The sequence below is a fragment of the Arachis hypogaea genome, chromosome 3 (genome assembly GCF_003086295.3).
Source record: "Arachis hypogaea cultivar Tifrunner chromosome 3, arahy.Tifrunner.gnm2.J5K5, whole genome shotgun sequence".
NCBI lineage: Eukaryota > Viridiplantae > Streptophyta > Magnoliopsida > Fabales > Fabaceae > Arachis > Arachis hypogaea.
The window spans coordinates 142648066-142668498 of NC_092038.1; the positions used below are offsets into that span (position 1 = coordinate 142648066).

Here is a 20433-nt window from a genome sequence, read left to right on the forward strand (position 1 = left end):
CCATCAAGGGTTTATTCTGTCCATTCCATTTCTATATTGTTTTTCTTGTTTTATCACTCTCGTTATATTGAGAATGACTAATAAATGAGTTTAAGTATAGACCACCATTTACAAAGACATGCTTCTTAGATTTTGTGTGTTTCAGTCAAAAAACAGAAAAAAAAAATCTCAATCCTGTGAAAATTAAAAGCAGTATGATTACCAATTGAATCATTTTACAGTTTTCAAAGAATTTAATTTTGATTGTCTAATAGTATGAACTATTTTTCACAAATCACAATCATCTAATTTTATCTATTTTTCAAGGATCAAGATCCTCCAAAGTAAAAAATTAGTAAAGTGGAAAAATGAAGAGTTAATCACTCTTAAATTAAGATAGTAGGATACACATTTCATGAAGTTACAAAATCAACGGTGATTAACCCCTAACTTTACTACTTTATCAATTTTCTCACTTTAAAGGATTTAAATTTGTTTTTTAATAACTATTTATGTGAAAAATAGTTATTTTTACTAATGTAATATGAAAATCAAATCCTTTTCCAAAATATTAAAGGAAGAAATAAATGGCAACACAAATTAGTCTTATAAACAATTCAAAAATTCAAACAACTCAAACATGGGAAGAGAGCTTGTGCTCGTGAATTTACTGCCCTAAATTGGGGAGGGTAGTTTTTGTTATGCATACTAAAAAAAAGACAAAATAATTTATATTTGTAGCTAATTACAAAAATAATCTTGATTTATGTAGGTTAGCACACAAATCAGACAAAGTGGTACTAACACTTGTCTTGAGCTAAAGGTTAAGATGGCAGATTAATTAAATTATTGATAGGGACTACTAAGGAAAATTCCCAGAAAAGATGGTGCAGTGTGAAGGCATGTTTTAGCGAGAAAAAGGTAAATCTGACTTCTAACATATGGCACTTGCAAACTATTGAAAAAGCATTCTATACCAATGTGGTTTCAAAGAATACAAAGTGGTAAAATTTGGATACAAGACATAAACACAGTCATTAACTGCAAGTGATATAGGTTACCACTAATATGTGATAATAGTAATATATCAAAACTAAAAACATCACTTATGAAATTGAAATCTAAGAAAATGAGTGAGTGGAGAAAATCAAAACGGGCAAAAATGGGAAAGCTCAACATATCATTCCAATCTCAATTTCAAAAACATCACTAGTGCAGGACTCTATATTGTGACATTTAAGGTATTAAGGCTAAATACACTGCCAAGGTTGGTTAACCTATGTATACGGGCTCCCCGAATTTTCTAACCTGATTGATTGCGACTTGATTTATGATGTCGTCTCTCTTTCCTATATCTTGATTGTTCAGGATCGAAACCACCTTCCTCTGCTCCATAGACAGCCCATGAAGGTGTAGCAGTCATGTAATCTGTGCTGTCAAAAGTTCTTCCAGATGCCACCTGATTTTAAATGAAGCTTCATAAATAAAATAACAACTCAAAGTCGGTTCAGCATAGCAGGAAAACCAGGAAAACAGACACCTACCAGGTCATGAAATTTATCGTAGTCTATCCATGTATACCACTTGCCATCAATCTTGAACTTCTTAGTCTTTGCTAAGAGAACACAACATGAATGAGCATGTTCACAAGCAACTTCATACTCCCCTTGGCTTTTCAGAGCAAGGGCCTCTGAAAAATCTTTCACATCAGCATGCCAAGGCACATTTTCCATCGTCAATTTTGATGTGGCAGAGCTGCAAAAGAAAATCAAGAGATAATTGTCACTGAATGGTGCTTTTGACACATGAGAAGATATCTTGAGCAAAGAGGGTGCACAGAAGAGAAGGAAGAAGCATACGAGCCACAATATGTAACTCCCTTGATTTCAACAAAGTCAGGTTCTCCAATACTAAAGAGCTTGTAATAAGCATCAACATCTTCAGTGTTCCAACCTTTTACCAATGTCAAGCGGTATACAGTTCTTTGATGTTTTTCCTTCAGGGCTGTCAAGGAATCCTGGCACATAATAGACCAGTTGATCAAGGGAACATAGAATAATATCAAATGGCAACATAAAATAAATTGATACAGGATGAAGGGACCATATACTAAGGATCCTCAATTTGAATCCAAACCAGAGCTTGGCAACATCAGGCGGGAAAACTACTATAAAACTGTAAGTGAAATTACACATTTTACATCCTATGCTTATTGTTATTGATTACTGTGATGATTTGTTATCAGAATATAATTTCACACAGTTTTTCACTGACAATTAAAATGGACTCACAATGAATCGTTCCCAGAAATCTCCAAAGAGTGGCCTATCAATTGCCTTCAAGGAGTCTTTTGTTGCAGCATCTACACTGACATATAACTGCAAGACACAGACAAGAAAATTAAGTTTGGCTTGTATAACAAGCATGTTTTAAGATGTGAAACTCTGGAAGCTACACAAAACCTGGGTGAGAGGCTTCATTGACTTTATTTTATCTGGAAACTGTGCATTTGTCACCAGAAAAGTGGAAATTCTCCTTTTGTGCAGTTCATCCACAAGTGTATTTATCTCTGGATACATAATAGGTTCCCCCACAAGAGATAATGCACAATGTCGTGGTGTAAGACCTTCGTTTAGTCGCTCCAGGGTAACTCCTACGAAAAAGTAAGTAGAGTGGATCAATTTAAGTGATGACAAAGATATTGATTCTCCCACCACAACAGCACACATGCATATATTTGGAGGTGAGTCCTAAAACTGAAGTCATTACATGCATAAAAGTGCAACCCCTAGCAAAATATTGAAATAGGAAACTTTTTTGTCAGCTCTATTGTCTAACTGTGTGGGTTCATCAATCAGCAACATAGCTTCATACTATGAAATTATCAAGCATAAAAACATAAATTTACCAGGAACTCCTTTCATTTGTTTAATCATATTTGAATGCATCTCTATTGCAGAATTTACAATCTCTATTGGATCATCCATCTTCCATTGCCAACTTTTTCCCACCGGATTTGTGTGATGTCTCCAACAAAAAACACATTTATTTGCACAGGCCAGGCTAGGGGTTGCCTCCATGCACCTATTCATTCAAAAAAAAAAAAAAGGGGAAAACCAAAAGCAAATGTTTAGTGAAAATGATTCCGAAATACAATGACTGGATAATAAAAGTAAGGCTACTACAGTATGCCAAAGTAACAATAATATACCACATGTTTTTCTTCCATATATTTATTTATTACCTTCTCTTCCTTTTCTGTTAATTTTTTTAAAATTATTGATACACTACAATGTGATGAGATTTACTCTTACATTACAGAGCGCAGTATTATAAAAACTATGAAGCTCAGGCATAATGAAACTAACGTAGTGAATAAATATCTATAGTTGCCATCTAAAAGAAATCTAAAAGTTGTAGCACCTCAAGCATAATGAAACTAACAGTACCTAAAACAAATAAAAGAGCACAGTAAGGCAAGTTACTTTACCTATGGCTCTCAATACCATAGAATGAATGCTTGTAGCAACCACCCCGTCCTCGAAGCTGTGACTTGGTCCATCTACAAATCTTAACACCGCTATGCGAACCAATAATTTTATACCCCTGCAAATTGACAGTGAACATCAATAAACCAATATATGAAACTCTAAAGTCTAATATGCTTGCTTCTCTAAACCAATAATTTGCAAATAGCAAATTTCTGCACGGCATTATATTCATAGATGTCATTATATAAAGCACAACCTAATGGTTTTTAGATCACATTCCGCAATTTTTAGCAATTGTAGTAGTTACAATACCATAGCAACACCAACTGTATCTGCAATTTGAAACCAATACTATTACAATGATGATATTATACCTGCTTCTCTAAATTAGCTCTAATAACTGGAGTCACCATTTCCCTTTGGCCATTCACTTTTCCATTTCCATTACCATTACTCTCAGCTGCCGCTGCCGTCTTCTTCCTTGGTGGCACCTTCCCAGCAATGTCCTCAAGATCAACAATTTCCTCTTCCTCCAAATCACTCTCTCCTTCAGATTCCTCCTCAGAATCATAAACCCCACACTCCAAATTACCATTAACCCCATTTTCCAAAACCTTGCCTTTCAAAAAACCAACAACCTTCTCACACCACTTCTCAAAATCCAAATCCAATTCACCACCATCAACATCACCTTCCCCTAAAGGCACAACCTCACTCCCACCCAAATCCCTAATCTGCTTCACAAAACCCTTAGCCACCGCATTGAACCTCTCTCCATAAGCTCTACTCCCCACACCAAACACCCCGAACCTACAACCCTTCAGAAGCAACGCCCCAACCCTAAAATCCTTCACGCTCTCCGCGAGCCACGTGGCAAAAAAACGTGCTCCGGAAGGTGGATTCCCATCTTCCCAAGTCGAAGCAACGATGAGAACTATGGTTTCTTTCGGTAAGTCTTCGGGCTCGTAGCTCTGAGCATCTACGAGGTCGAAAACGACGCCGTTTGAGGCTAAGAGATTGTGGAGGCGCTGTGCTAGGTTTTTGGAAGTTCCGGTTTGTGAAACGAATAGGATTTTGCCACGTGTAGTGTGTTTTGAAGAGAGAGTGAGGGTTTTGAGGTGGCGCAAGCGGCGAGACTTGTAGAGGAAGTAGAAGGTTGTGGCGGAGAAGAGAGCGAGTAGCGTCACACGCGCTGGGAAAGAAGACAATGCAGAGGGCATTTTAGGTATTTCCTTTTTCTCTTGCAGCGCGCGGTGGTGAAACTGAAACAAAGGAATGGGGAAGAAGAAGACGACGACGTCATGAAACGAATCGTATGATTAATGGGCTTTAATTTAAACATGATGGCCCAATACATTATGGGCTCCTCTTTAATGGGCTCATTGTTTTTTGGGACTTGTATTTTGGGCTCAGTTTACCATAAACAAAAATAAAATACCAACAAAAAATAATTCTGTCAAAAAGAAAAAAAAATTAAATTAAATTACCATGAGATTGTTCCTATAAATCTACTTCCTCTTTGTTAGTGTCCAATTTTATTTTCTTAATATAAATTTCTTTATATATTAATTATTTTCCTTTAAGAAATATCATAAAATAATCTTATGGTTTATAAGATTTAAACTGGCTTATAAATTGGTATACACTACAACGCTTGAAGATAACATTAAGCCAATAATAACTAAACTTTTCAATACAACTATTACAAAATCTAATATACAAATGGAGGTTGAAAAATGTAAAAATAAAAACAGGTATAGAATCATTTGAATTTGTTAGATGGAGAATGACTATGAAAAAACCCCCTCATCAATTTTAGTAATTATTCACATGCAGTTGTCTTTATATGAAGATAATAGTATCATCTAACAATTTTTAACTTATCATCTTCACACAAAAATAAATGCACGTGAATTTTCACTCTTTAATTTGAATGAATGAAGGTCTTGATGATTTAAGCCGAATTGGCTATTTTTGTGAATTCTATGGTGTGGTAAAAGGAAGAAACTTTGATGCATGATGCATATAAGGAAGAAGATTAATAATTTAAGGCCTCCATATAGTTTTCTGTGCACATAAGATACCCTCTTTGTCTTGAGCAAAGGTCATTCTTATCTCCCATTTCATGCTTCTAAGTATTTCTTCCAATGGATTAAGAATTTCAACTTTGTCACGTATGATACTCCATCCTCCAGGCCTTAACATTCGATCCATCTCAACAACAATAGATACAGGTTGCTTGCACCTGCAAAACTCAATCCTTAATTTATTATTATTTTTCTTTTAATATGAATGCTGCAAACAAAAAAATACGATAGAATTACTCGTATTATATCAATTATAATATGGTATCAGAGTCTATCCTATGATAGTTATTGAGTGGTATGCAGATGTTCGGTCGATTCTAATAATGTCATGAACCATCACTATCTCAAAACTTAATCTAACTTTGAATTCTAAAAGCTCTAATACCATATCATAAGTTAGTATTTTGTGACATATAATTCTAGGTGAAAACTCACAATAATTCTAACTTCACTATGAACAAGAAGTGAAACTAAAATTGATGTCATGGAATAACACTTGGAAACTGAAACTTTAGGAAAATTGCATATTGATACCTGTTTTTGAGCCGTGAGAATAAATGATCAGCATGCAAAAGATCATATGTTCTTGGGTAAGTACCGAATGACTCGCACCAATCATGGTAGACACCAATTAGGCCGCGTTCAAAAATGATGGGAAGTGTGTCTGGCGCGTGAACAGATACTACATTCATCACCCAGACATTCGGTTGAGACCAAGAGAGAGCAGCAGCGAATCTGTGTTTTCACAGCAGAACAAATTATCATCAACCATGTTTCTAGCATATTTTTCATGTGCATTCAAATATGTATCAAAGAAAAAAAAATATGCAGCTCCTTAAGTATATTTAGTGCATGTATGAATGAGAATTTAAATGTGATCTAGGAGCATAGCATACAAGTATTTCTGTACTACAAGCTCTAAGACTTTCACATCAAGTAAAAAATCGAGTTGTTTCGCAGGCCTACCCTCCATAGATGGTTTTCATGTCCATTACATTTCGGATGCTCGGCCAGTTAATGCCCAATCCATTGAGATAGGACCTGTTAACAACAGCATTCCAGTGGTTCATGTCAGCAACCAATTTCTCTTTGTTGCTTATCCAGTCAGGATATGATTCAAGCCTCTTCGGCCATTGCTCGGGCCACTCTGCCCCATGTTGTTCAATTCCAATTGGAATGCTGTGCAAACAACTCTTCATTCGAACATACCTATTTAGATAATATGGTATGTCATATGAAGTAGAAAGCCAAGTTGGATAAATCATGAAGCAGTTTTGGCAAAATAATGTACCAGAAGCATACCATGCTGCATCAGGATTTTCACTCTCTTTGCAAAGTGGTGGAATTTTCTTCCTCCTCAATTCATATATCTCATTTCCTTCAGGCTTTTGATATATTTTAACTCCAACTTCACCAACATCGTCACTTTTATGTGCCAGAACATTCCAACAAATAGATGCTGTCAATGAAGTCATGGCTGGAAAAGAAAAAGATCATCAGTGTTACTTGTGAAGAAAATAATGAATTCCAAGAAACAGTTTGATTTAAAGTGAGACTGACCAACCTTCTTCTTCTTCAATGCTATCATGTTTAGTCGACATAATAAAGTATCCACTGGGTCTTAGAATCCGATTCATCTCAAACATAAGCTTACCCCCTGAAACAAGGAGAAAATTGAGTTATTGTTGTAATATGATAAGTGGAATTTGGAGAACAGAACCATTACTTCAAAAAAGTGCAAAGACATGGACACAAACCATTCGAATGCCAAGGGATGCTGCAACCCCCACAATGAATAGCATCAAAAGCTTGACTTGGAAAAGGAAGCCTTCTTCTTTCGAAAGGGCTAACTACTGCCGGAAAGCCACGCTCGAGTGCCACCTGAGCCAAGTCCACTAGATCATGCTTCAAGCCTAGGGTCAATGTTAAAACATCTTTATCAAGAAGTGCAGCCACGAAGCTCGAATCTGAACACCCAATTTCAAGGACTACACGGATATTTTTTCCCCACTCAATGTCTGGTACCATCTGTAATATTCAGAACAATATTCAAAACGTCTCCGAAATAATTGTGTTGTTAAAGGCACAGATGCATTTCTATCATATTGTTCCTAAAGAGAGCACACTTTGTGAATGTGAAAATATCACTGATCAATCAGTGTGCTTGTGTAAACAACAAGTGGAAACATATTTAAGATGCAACATAAACATCAAGCTTGAAACTAGATGCTTCCTAGGAAAATGCAAAACTCATGTCCTCAAATTACTAACAATATCTCATGTTTGTGAAATAAAACTCTAGCTGTTGCTACACCCTAATAGAAAACTTACCTCTTCAATTGACTCAAGATAGTGCTGAATCCCACCTTTGAACTCAGACTGGTTTTGTGGAAAAGTAAGATACTCGCCAGACTCCACCAACCAACTATGCTTCTTCATGTAAGCAGCGAGTCTCGGGTGTGCAACATTCTTGAACAATATCTGCACTGACACAAGATGTTTATACCATTAAGGAACATACACTTCAATTCACCAACACTTAATCTAACTTTTTCAGTTCATGTACCTTTGATTTGCTCTCAGGCCATGGTTGCGAATACCCGTATCCACCATGAGGAAGAGGAACCAAACACATTACTGGCGCCCTTGGACAACTCCTCTCAGTATGACGGTAACTCTGAACCTTCCCACCACCAACTTCAATATCAATACAAGGAATATAGTTATGCTTGCTCCGAGTACTACACGATTTCCACTTATAGCTAGCATTTGGATCAAACAATGGCCCTTTAAACTGTCCCTTGCTTGTTCCCACACCTCCATCTTCAAACAGTTTAGAATCCTGATCCAAAGATTCAGCTAAACCACTGTCACCACCATCATCCATTTCAAAATCCACACCCACTTCACCGTCGCGATCAGACCCTTCTTTTTCACCTTCCAACTCTCCTTCACTCTCCTCTTTCTCTTCCTTATCCTCTGATTCATCATTACCATCAGATTCAGACACTTCATTTGCTCTCACTTTATCTTTATCTCTATCATTCTTATGCACCCTTTTATGTGGTGCCACCCCTTTGTCATGTTCTGGAGGTACGGTGGCAGAACTATTACCCTTCTTTTCATCCTCCCCCAACACATCCTTCTCCTTATTCGACACGCCACCAAAATTTTGCTTTTCCTCTGCCTTAGTCTCCTCCTTCTTGTGTGGTAGTTGTGTTTGTGTTTGAACCCCTTTAGAAGAAGTAGAAGAGGAGGAAGAAGGTTCTATAATGTCTTCAAAGCTTTCCCTTTGTGTGGTAATAGACGAAGACGAATTCGAGAACACCCCCCACACAAAGATGAAGCACAAACCCAACATTGTCACAGCTGTCATCTTCACCCATAACCCATATGGGCGTTTCACTTTCCTAGCCAACTTTGCAATGGCCATCAATCACTCACTCTAAATTCACCACTATCCCAAAATCCTCTAGAATTCAACTAATCTTGCACGAATCGAATCGAATCGAATCAGACCGAGTCAAGCCACTATATCTAAAATCACAAATCCACATCCACTACACTCTAGCTAATCTAATTGGGGCAAAATCAGCTAACAATGAAGTAAATTTCTCAGTTCTCACACACCCTTAATCTAAAAATCTGAAGTTCAGCACAAGCTAGCTTTATTCATCTACATCTAAGTAAAAGATTAAGAAAATGTTGAGAACAAACATAGCATTATTCACTCACAACCTAATAGGCACCAAGCTAGATTTATCATATATGAATCTAATAGGCACTTTATAGTGAAATTTTTAATGAAATTCTCAAATCTGAGAAGGCACCGTACCTGATGAAAGTGAAGATAGTTAAGGTGTTACTGTTGATAGGAGAAGTGTCAGTTTCAAAGTGACTCAAGAAGAAAAGAATAGAAATAAATGAGATTTTGGCAAAAATAGAAAATGGGTGTTGAGTTATTGGAGGTGGAAATCAAGAAGAGATTAAAAAGATGATTTTTTTTTTTTTTTCCCTTCCTTTTTTCGTGCTAATATCAGTTTGAGATTCGATTGAGGAATGAAGAGAAGTACAGAGACAACTACTGTTTAGTCAGCGCTTTCAACTGTAAGAAAGCAAAAGCATCAACTTTGGTGTTTTTTTTTTTTTGGTCAATGGAAGTCTTTTACTCCAAGTATTAGATATTTTTTTTGGGTGTTTACATCTGTTGTAAATTTTCTTCTCTTTTCAATAAATGGATAAAAATAAAATAAAAAATATTGTTGGGTTTGTGTCAGAATGTTTTACTCTTTTTATAAAAATTAATGATATTTTTAATTATTAATGTAATTTTATATAAGATTAAAAATACTATCTTTTATTGTTATATATATTTACTGCGAGATAAATAATAATAATGTTGTAAAGACGAAGAATGTATCTTTATTGTGATATAAATTCATAGGGCATATGCCACAATGCTTAAGAGGATTTAATTTACAATAATACACTCAGCTAAAGAAAGTTTGTGCAAATATTCTTCACACTTTTAAGTTCTAATTCCTCACAAAATTGTAACACCCTGTTTATCATTTTACAATGCCTCAAACATTCATTGACCTACAAGGAGGGGTGTGGTACAAATAACTGAATAAGCAATTGCTAGTGCACATAATTTAGCACCACCATGTTGTTTGATTGCTTCAGCATGGGGGTGATGACAATGTGTCAAACATACCAAAAGTCCAAAGGATCCAACTTTGTTCTGTACAAATAATATTACTCTTGGTAATGTAGCACAAGCAATTGCTATGGTACAAACAATTATCAATCTCATACAATTAAAGAATAGGCAAATTCATCACTTCCTTTTTGCCTCATCTTCCCCCACCAATCTCCACATCTTGTGTTTCCAATGGTTCAGGGAAAACTTCATTGGATTTGGATGATCTTTTATTGGAAGATGAGTGATCCATTATTACACCACTTCCTTGGGAACTTACTTTCCCTGATTGTTTAGTCCCACTTGAACTATCTTTGTTTGTTGCAGTAGCACTATCTGATGAGCTCTGTCTCCAGCTACCAAACAATCCAGTGCTCCAAGACTTCCTAGACGAAGTTGTTCGCAACTTCACCGAGCTTGCGCTTTCTTCTCTTACAACCTTCAACGGATTTTCCAGCGCCCTGAGGACATGTCTCATAGGAGGACGTTTCGAAGGCCTAGGATTCAGGCATGATCTTGCCACGATTGCTATAGCCCATACTTCTTCAAGTAGATCCTCATTTACTAACAAAGAAGGGTCAACAATCTTATTTATCCTTTCTTTATCATCTATGCTAATGTAAGGCAAGGTCTGCTCCAACCACTCTCTTGAGGTGGCATCGTCCAATTTACTGACCTCAGTATCTCCAGTAATAAGCTCGAGCAAAATCTTACCAAAACCATATACATCACCTGCCCAAGTTACTGATGATGTGCCTGATCATTGCCAAAGCAATAAGAAATGCATATTAGTTCTCTTGAAAAAATTTCATGCCAATGTATGTAGTAGCAGGATCACTAAAAGTTGTTCAATGGGACTAATGTGCTGCATTTAAATCTCTTCCATCAACACTTGGATGAAAACTAACTAGAAAGGGTAAACAAGTTTACTTACCAAAATTTGGTTGATTAGAAGATCTGCAAAATTACAAAGATGAAAATACTGGTTACAACTTTGAGTGAACATAAAAATGTAACAGTAAACTTAAATATCAGCATCCATTCAAACTAAATGCTAAGATTCAATATATTTATAAATCATGACGGTACCTCTTCAGGTTTAATATTCAATTATTGTAATAGATTCAGCTGTTTTTATGTCTTTGTCTGAAAGAATTCGAAACTTACGATGGCTTGCTGAACAGCCTGTTCATGACACCAGGATGGACATCTCCTTGGGTGGTAACCTCACTCAAACTTCCAAGTCGCACCTCAAATTTATCATCAAGAAGTATGCTGCTAGCTTGAACATCTCTTCACAAAATCAAAAGTAAATTTCAGTAATTTGCAAGGCACCATGATGTAACAAAAAATTGAAAATGCAGCATAAAATGACACTTTGACAGCATATCATAAACTCAATCACATTTTGCCAATAGATTCATTTCCTTCATGATGAAATAACAATAAAGAGTCTAGATTATATTTGGTGTTAACTACCTGTGAGCGAGGGGAGGGCTGCAATCATGTAGATAAGCAAGGCCTTCGGCAGCTCCTGTAGCGATTTTCAATCTCGTGATCCAATCAAGGGACTTCGATTTACCATCTGCATCGGTGACTCTCTGCAAAGAACTTGCCAAATCTCCATTTGGCATATACTTGTAAACTATACATTTCTCATTGTCATTCTCCAAGCAATGTCCCAAGATTGGGATCAATCTTGCATGTGAAACCTTGCTTAATAATTCCAACTCCACAACATATGATTCTCTCTTGAACAAACTCAAATCTACCCTTTTGATGACAACAGTAGCTCCGTTTTCCATTACTCCCCAGAAGAGGTCTCCAGAATGACCATGCTTGATGATATTTTCTTCAGCAAAATTACCAGTCAACTTGAGAATTTGCTCATAAGTAAATGATTCCCCGACAGCAATGTGGAATGCAAGGTCTTTAGGCGGCACAGGACTCTCCCCTACTGGAACAGGCCCTCCACTTTCGGTTCCCCTTTGAACTTCCAAGCTTTTATGATTGCCACATAGTTTTAAGAACAGTACGAGGACCAATGCCAGAAGCAAAATAAAGCCAAGTCCACCAAATACACCTACCAGTATGAATATCAGTTTCTTTCTGGAAGATTTTTCCATTGTCAAATTTGATGGAAAGGGTAAATTTCTCTTCTCATAAAACACTCTACAAACACTAACATCCCTCTGATTTGGAACATCCTCCAGACAATTCCTAGCTAAACCAACATTACTAAGACTAACACCTTGCACCTCGCCTTCCAAATAATTACCGGACAGATCAATCATTCTAAACTTCTTAGCCGAAATATTTAGAGTTCCAAAGAATAAGTTGTTTGAGAGATTGAATGTGGCATCAGTAGAACTAGTATTTGAACCGAAAAACTTCGGTAGAGGACCGGTAAGGTTGTTGTTGGACACATCAACGAAACGCAAGCTCGGTAATGACCACAAAGTATCAGGAAGATCACCATCAATAAAGTTACCACTCAAATTGAGAACTCGAAGTTTCGAAAGGCGAGAAAACAAGACACTAGGCACATTACCAGTTAGTGCATTGTTGGAAAGGTCCAAAGTTTCAAGCCCTGAAAGGTTACTAAGTTGATTCGGAACATTCCCAGATAAGTAATTGGAAGAAAGATTAAGACTTGTGAGGTTACCAAGTGAAAACAATGAATCAGGAATAGACCCAGAAAGTTCATTTCCTGAGAGATCAAGCACAGACAAATTAGACAACATTCCCAAACCTGAAGGCATTCTACCAGTTAAGCTATTCCCAGAAAGTAACACAGACTTCAACAAAATCAAACCACCAATTGACTCAGGAATAGAGCCAGTTATTGAGCAAGAACTTAAATCAAGCACCTGGAGTGCACCAAGGTAGTTGTTATTGTTTTTGTCACCAAACCACTCAGGAATAGAACCATTAAGCACAAAACCTGAAGCATTGAAGGAAGCTAAACGGGTAAAATTGGCAAGTGCATCAACTGAGAAACTTGGGTGAAGACTAGCTTTATGTGTTCTTCTGAAACCGGAAATGTTGATTCCGATAACTGAACCCGTTTTGCAATGAATCCCGGTCCAGTTCCGGCACGGTTCGGTTTTTCTTGGCCAGTTTTTTGCTCTTATACCCAATGAAGATCGAAGTTGAAGCAACGATAACCATTCGGTTCTTGAACTCAACTTTTCAGTGCTTGAACTCAAAGCAGAACTGAACTCAACGAAGAAGAACAGGGACATAACGGTAAAAACAACTGTAGCTGAAAAAACAGAGGAACTCTTTAACTTCTTCAACTTCATGTTGTTCTTTGCTCTGTTTCTCTGCAATTTGAACCAAACTTTAGTTAAATTTGGAAACTTTTTGAATGTAAGAGGGGAAAAAAACGTTTTTTTTTTTTACTTTTCACCTTCAATTCGAAGCTCTAAAGGTTCTGCAATTGGTGCTATTCTTCATGTTATGTTTCTCTGTTTTTTTTTTTTCTGTTTCTCCGAAGCCTCAAGTGTATGCATGAGTTTAACTGTTTTAGTTGATTTAGAAAAATTGGAATTTGACACAAAAATTGGATTTTGTGTGTTTGGCTCCAATCAAAATCTCTGCTACTGATTCTGCAACTGAACCAATACACAAAAAGAATCCATTAATGTTAGTAATTTACATGAATGCTTCATTTTTATTTTATTTTTTGGATTTTCTATTTGTGAAGTTTCATGATGATGCTGAATATGTCACATGAAGAAAATTAAAGTTTTTGAGACAAATTTTTAATGTTGTTGAATTTGTGTTACCTCCAATTACAAGCTCTGGTGATTCTGCTCTGTTCTGTCTTGTAATCTCTGAACCAATCCACAAAAAGAATCCATTAATGCAATCATAAAAAAATAAATAAATAAAAAACAGCATTCAAAAATTGCAACTCTTCCAAGCTCACTTTGTTGAATGTTCCACATAAAAAAACAAAAATAGCCAACCTTTATTTATTTATTTATTTTTGTGATAATAAAGTTTCTCACTTTTGCTTATTGACACAATAGTATATCCAAAAGTTTGAACTCAAAATCTTTGGTTAAGTTAAGAAAACTGCATACCCAAGATTTGAAGATTGTTGTATAGTCTAGTGGTGTTGAATACTTGAAAGAAAGAAAAGATTTTGGAAAGTGGGGTTGTGAGGAAAGGAAACATTAAATGGAGGTATCTGCCAGTTTAGGAGTGGAAGTGAATAGTGAATAGTGAATAGTGAAGAGAGAGTAATGGATAGGATTTGAAGCATTACATTAATTGTGGAACCGCTGGGAAGAATACCTGTTTGAGGAAAGAGTCTTAGTCACTATCACCGGAGATATTTAATGAGTTTCTGGGAATTGGGAGGTGCTGATGAACAACAAGTTGTTATGGTGGTTATGGTGCCATTCTAATGCCTATATCTATATCTATATTTGTCTTTGTGTGTGGGGTTTCCAATAATTGATGTTAGGTTTCTCTACAGTTTGTAATAGGCAATCAAACTCAAAAACAAATATCATAGCAAATCAACAATAGTGTTTTACTTTTTCTTAATATGTATTCATTTTGATTTTTTTTTTTTTTACCAAAGATAGGAGACTCGAACTCGCAACCTCTTAATTGAGTATAGAAAGACTATGTTATTTGAACTATAACTCATTGGCATGTATTCATTTTGATCTTATAAATCAACTCCGCTAGGTGAATAATAAAATATACGAACAACGTGAATAATAGACTGTATTTTAAGTCTATTAACTATTTAAAAGAAGGATTATATCTATTTAAAACAAAATTTAATTTTTAAAATTAAAAATATTTTTTTTAATTTATTATTTAAATTATTCAAAAAAATTATTGTTCTCGTGTATAAATAATACAAGAAATAATAGAGAACTAGTAGTAATATCAATCAATTTCAGCTAATATAATAATAAATTATAAAATAAATCTAGTATAAAATTTATTAAAAATGAGTTTTTTTTTGTTAAGTTTGGATATTTATTTTCTTATATTTAATGTTAGCTACACGGTTAATTGTGCAATGTTAATTCCCATAACTTTCTCAAATAATATATACGCGGATTATTTTAGTTTTTATATGTATTTTGCAATAAAAATAATAAAATAATGAGATTGATTACATGCATAAATTAATAACATCACTTATATTTAAATTTTTTTGTTCTTATAAGTTTTAGTTATGAGAAATATTAGAGAATAATAAGGATTTATTATTTTTTTACCATTAATTAGTTATTAATATTTAAAAGTATAAAATAAAATATATTATTAAATTATTAGACTAATGAAACTAGATTAAAAAAAATTAGTTAATAACTAAGTGAAAACAAAAAATAATAAATTATGATGTTTCTTAATATTTTTCTTTAGTTATAGTTATAATAACATAGAAAATAGAAACAATAACAAAGTAAAACAAATTAGTATAATTATTACTATTCAATAAAACAGACACTTTATTAGGAAGAAGATTATTAATCAACAAAAAAATATATTGAGATAAAATATTCATTTTTATCAACTTGTTAGCCACCAATAATATTTAAAAGACAATAAAAAAATTAGTATAAAATTGTCTAAGATTATTATATTTTGTATTTTTAAATATTATTGATATAATTAAATAATGTAATATGTAATAAATATATCATTATAAATGTTATATGTATGAAATTTAAAATCAACAACTAATATATTTGTGTATAAATATATATTATGGTTTAATTTAATTTTAATATGTATTTATATTTTAACATATATTTTATATTAGTGATTAATTTTAATATATACATAACATAATTATATAAAATTATAGATATTAAATTAAAAATATTAATTTTTTTTTAGTATATATTGCCAGTTAGCCACTATATCCTCATATTTGCTAATTATGAAGATTATTTTGACTCGCTATAATTTATTATTTACAGTGTACGTGAATAAACTACATGGACTAAATTTTCCTAAACCCCAATCAAAATAAGACAAAATGGCAAATGATCATTATGATGATGTATCATGCATAATCTTAAATCTAGATAATGTTCTCTTTAAGAATAAAGTTACTTTTTTGTACGGGAAAACAAAAGCATAAAATTCTCTTAATCTATCCAAGTAAATAAATGAAGGTCAATACTTGTTCACTTTTTTGTTAATTAAAAACAAAGGTTAATTTATCTTCAAAGTATTCTTTTTGTTTTTGAAGTTTGAATAATAATAATAATATATATCTTCTTTTATTAAATAGAAAAAAAAATGCGTGTGGAAATTTCATGGAAAATTATAGTAGCTTTTTCTATTTTGCCTATTTACGATACATATATACGTGAAGATGATGATAAATGAGTCACCATCTGATAGAGATTAAAAGAATAATGGTTATATATATATATATACAGAATTCACTTGTCTCTACACGTAGAATTTTCAAATCAAAAATCAATTTCATATTGTCATGCGTTAATAATACTAACAGAACTGTAACAGCGACTCGTATACATTATATGGAATGGTCCAATTCCAACAGTCCTATGTTGGAAAATGTTTGAATCTGAAAACATGTTAGTTGTTGTATTGATTAATTATTATTTTATATATATTGTTCATTTATGTAATAATTAATTTGATATTGATGACTCCATGTACAAAGTAAGTATAATATATAGTATTTAGTTATTTACTATTACAGTCAATTTATAGTAGTGTCATGAGTTGAATATTGTTCAATCTTGAATTGCATGGCATACTACTATATACCATGCTTGTCCATCTCCTACTCTTCTAAATCCTTAAAAAATAAATTCTAAATTTTAATTCTTTAATTTCGGATATTTTTTAAATATTTTTCTTTTTAATTATTAACTGACTTTTTAAATTAATCGGTTGAATAAATGTCGGCTCCTTAGTGTTTTTTTTTTTTTTTTAATTTATGTATTAAGTACATGGAAAAATTTGATTTGGCTTATATGGTGATGTCGGGCAACAAGTTGTGAACTTGAAAATTAAAAACATTATTTAATATAATACGCGCTATCCTACGTGTATTGATAGCACCCTCACTCAAATAATTATTAGATATTAACGAAATATTATATAAAATTATAAGTTATCTACTTTAATTTCCCAAGAGTATGTAGTTATCACAATTTGGTATCAAGTTGCAATTCTTAGTCATAACAACAAATTAAAAAAATCACATTCAATCTAACAAAAAGGTGAGACCGAGAGGACTAAAAACATGACTCCAATAATACTGCTATCTTTGAGCATGTTGTTTGCCATAAACTAACCTATCAATGTTTTTTTTATTATTAAATAATAAATAAGTAAATTAAATATTTTTTTATTTTTAATAGGCTAAGATTACTTTTTTTTTAATTAAGGTTAATGTTAGGTTGACAAAAAAAAATAGCTAAAACTTGCCTTATTTAGCATTAATTAATTATCGCAATAATTAATGAATGTTAAATAAGACAAGTTATGACTGTTTTTGGCTGATTTTCTTTGGATACCAAACATTTCCAAAAGAATAAATATATTTCTAATTTTTTTTATCCGCGGATATTTAAATTTTGATGATTTAAAAATATATTTAAGTTCCTGATTTGTTAGATTATCAATATTGTATCCTGGGTATCTTTCGAGTATACCAAATCAGTATAGCTATCATTCTTCGTACACAGCATTGAAATTAAAAGATTCCTATTGAAATCAAGTACTAGATTCTTTCTAATTTGCTTGTTGGTTGTATTCAATGCAATGTATTCTTAAAATTTGAGTACATCGATTTTGAATCTATTTTAAAATCTCTTTTTCTATATATACATCTGTCATGTCAGTATAATAGAAATTACGTTTGATTTTTTCGTTGGATCTGACATACTCAAATGAATAGAGAAATTGATGTTTTCAGATTTTGAAAAAATTAAAGATTTAAATGTTTACGAATCATGTAAAAGATTTATTTATTTTTTATTTATTTATTTGTTTGTATATTATATATTATATTGGTGCATGTGTTTTTAATATTATAGAATATAGATTATGGAATTTATTTTACATTAATTTTATATTTTATCCAGTATATATACTTTATTAAATAATAAAATAATAGCATATATGTGTTAATTCAATCTATGAGATAAATAAATATTTTGGAAAAACGTGTGGAATCTGGATTTCGTTGCCAACAGAAAAGAAATATGACTTTAGAAACAAAATGTCGTTGACTGACTTGTTATTTTGTTAATTGAAAGAACAAAATAAATTCCATCAATCAAAATAAAAAAATTATATTTGAGGAAAAAAAAAGGGGAAAAAAAAACTTCATTTGACTGAGTCTTTGATGAGAAGGAGGTGGGGATGCATGCTGAAATTGGTGACATGCATTCGCATTAATAAAATAAAGGATAAAATATATTTTTTATTTTTAAAGTTTGGCAAAAATTTTAAAAATATTTTTAAATTTTATTTTACTTTGATTTTGTCTCAAAAATTTTAGATTTGCATTAAATATTCTCTTAACGGCTAAATTTTTAAAAAAATTTAAGACTAATCTAATAATAATGCATGAAAATTATGCTTAATTTGCTTGTATTGAAAGTTGTTTTTATGAAATTATTATTGAATTTGTCTTAAATTTTTTGAAAAATTAGCCGTTATGTATATATTTGATACAAATAAAAAATTTTTGAGATAAAATTAAAATAAAATAAAATTTAAAAAATATTTTTAAAACTTTTATCAAATTTTAAAGATAAAAAATATACTGTACCCTAGAACAAAAAAAAGGGACAAATATAAACCATTGATAAGGGACTATTATTTTTCAATAGGGTTCACCCTTCAATTATTTGGGTATTGAAAGGAACATTTCTACTTTTCATATTGCTATGTTTTTTTCCTTAAAGTTCATTGATTATGGTCACAACTCACATATCACATTCTATTTGGCCTTACATACACGTGTATTCATTGTACATATATAATAATAGTTTTCTTCTTTTTTTTTTTTTTTTAAATCTATGCATGTGTATATGATTTTAAAAAATTTTCATTCTGATTTGTTTTTTGTTTTTGTTCTTATTATCCGATATTTTCACATTCTTGCATATGATTCATTCATATGAACTTTATGAAGTCAAATTTAAGAGAGTTGCATTATGCAGAAACGAAAAAATAAAAATTAAATTAAATCTTTTTATTATGTTTTGTATAAAATATATTAGATTAAGTAATTTATTTTAATATTATATTTAATTTAAAATAATTATAAAGATCAAAGTATAGATTTAATATTTAAAAAATTAAATAAATATATTTTTAAAAATAAATATTATTAAAATTTTAATTTTTATCTCCAAAATTTTTAGTTTCATGTCTCTTCACTTTCTGAAAATATTAAAAAAAATAAAATTTTAGTTCTAGATTTTAAACTCATCTTGACCATTATTTTTATATATCAAAAGTATACAGAGATATTTTATTTTTTAAAAAACTAGTGTAACAAAATATTTTATACATACAAATATAAAAAATACACGTGTAATTGTAACAACCACCCTATTTTATTATCATAATCATTATTGAGTTAAAATTTTAAACAAATTATAAAGTTTACGAATTTTTGGTGGAATACATTAGGGTGAGCACGGGTAGCGGGTACCCAATTACCCGTCTAAATCCGAACCGAACCAATTAAATTGGTTTTGAAATCAACGAGTAATCGGGTCCAACTCGAATCAAACTGATGGCTTTTGTTAGTGATTGGTTTGGGTATCGGTTTTGGGGATGCGAAACCTGAACCAATCCACAAATTCGATCATATATTAATTAAATAAAAAAACAAAAAAATATATATGATTTTTTCATTAGACAATGATTATTCATTATTAATATGTTTGGATTTTAATGAATTTAGTTTTTATTGTATTTAGCGTTTAACATGTTTGGATTATTTTTATTGATGTTACATGTTTATTGTATTTGTTGAATTTTTTTATGAATTTTAAAGTCATCGGGTACCCAATTACCCGAACCGAACCAATCATTTCTTAATCGGTTTGGTTTGGTTCGGATACATGTACAAAAAAATGCAAATCCGAACCAATTACATTTTGATCGGTTCGATTTTAATTTTACCATA

At 32.3% G+C, this 20433-nt stretch overlaps 3 protein-coding genes across 5 annotated transcripts; all 3 read right to left on the minus strand.

Moving 5' to 3' along the window:
* Window positions 1–935: 935 nt before the first annotated feature.
* LOC112734880 (S-adenosyl-L-methionine-dependent tRNA 4-demethylwyosine synthase) lies at window positions 936–4937 on the minus strand. Its single transcript, XM_025784397.3, has 8 exons — window positions 3845–4937; window positions 3470–3585; window positions 2888–3063; window positions 2442–2632; window positions 2271–2357; window positions 1839–1996; window positions 1524–1734; window positions 936–1438 (listed from the first exon to the last, which is right to left on the minus strand). Exons 1-8 carry the CDS (start codon window positions 4688–4690, stop codon window positions 1283–1285), a joined length of 1941 nt encoding a protein of 646 aa, XP_025640182.1. The 5' UTR covers window positions 4691–4937; the 3' UTR covers window positions 936–1282.
* A 187-nt stretch (window positions 4938–5124) lies between these two features.
* On the minus strand, window positions 5125–9713 carry LOC112734879 (probable methyltransferase PMT28). Its single transcript, XM_072229052.1, has 8 exons — window positions 8124–9713; window positions 7889–8038; window positions 7315–7585; window positions 7122–7214; window positions 6860–7034; window positions 6524–6766; window positions 6092–6292; window positions 5125–5715 (listed from the first exon to the last, which is right to left on the minus strand). Exons 1-8 carry the CDS (start codon window positions 8988–8990, stop codon window positions 5517–5519), a joined length of 2199 nt encoding a protein of 732 aa, XP_072085153.1. The 5' UTR covers window positions 8991–9713; the 3' UTR covers window positions 5125–5516.
* A 243-nt stretch (window positions 9714–9956) lies between these two features.
* LOC112734881 (probable LRR receptor-like serine/threonine-protein kinase At2g16250) lies at window positions 9957–15142 on the minus strand. Of its 3 annotated transcripts, none has more exons than XM_025784401.3 (7): window positions 14565–15142; window positions 14051–14098; window positions 13672–13876; window positions 11739–13585; window positions 11427–11552; window positions 11194–11216; window positions 9957–11015 (listed from the first exon to the last, which is right to left on the minus strand). In XM_025784401.3, the coding sequence occupies exons 4-7, from the start codon at window positions 13562–13564 to the stop codon at window positions 10414–10416; spliced, it is 2577 nt and encodes an 858-aa protein (XP_025640186.1). In that variant the 5' UTR covers window positions 13565–13585; window positions 13672–13876; window positions 14051–14098; window positions 14565–15142; the 3' UTR covers window positions 9957–10413. The 3 variants fall into 3 exon arrangements, with proteins under 3 accessions (XP_025640186.1, XP_025640185.1, XP_025640183.1); XM_025784400.3 differs by having other exon boundaries at window positions 14536–14918; XM_025784398.3 differs by having other exon boundaries at window positions 14351–14800.
* Between the last annotated feature and the right edge of the window lie 5291 nt (window positions 15143–20433).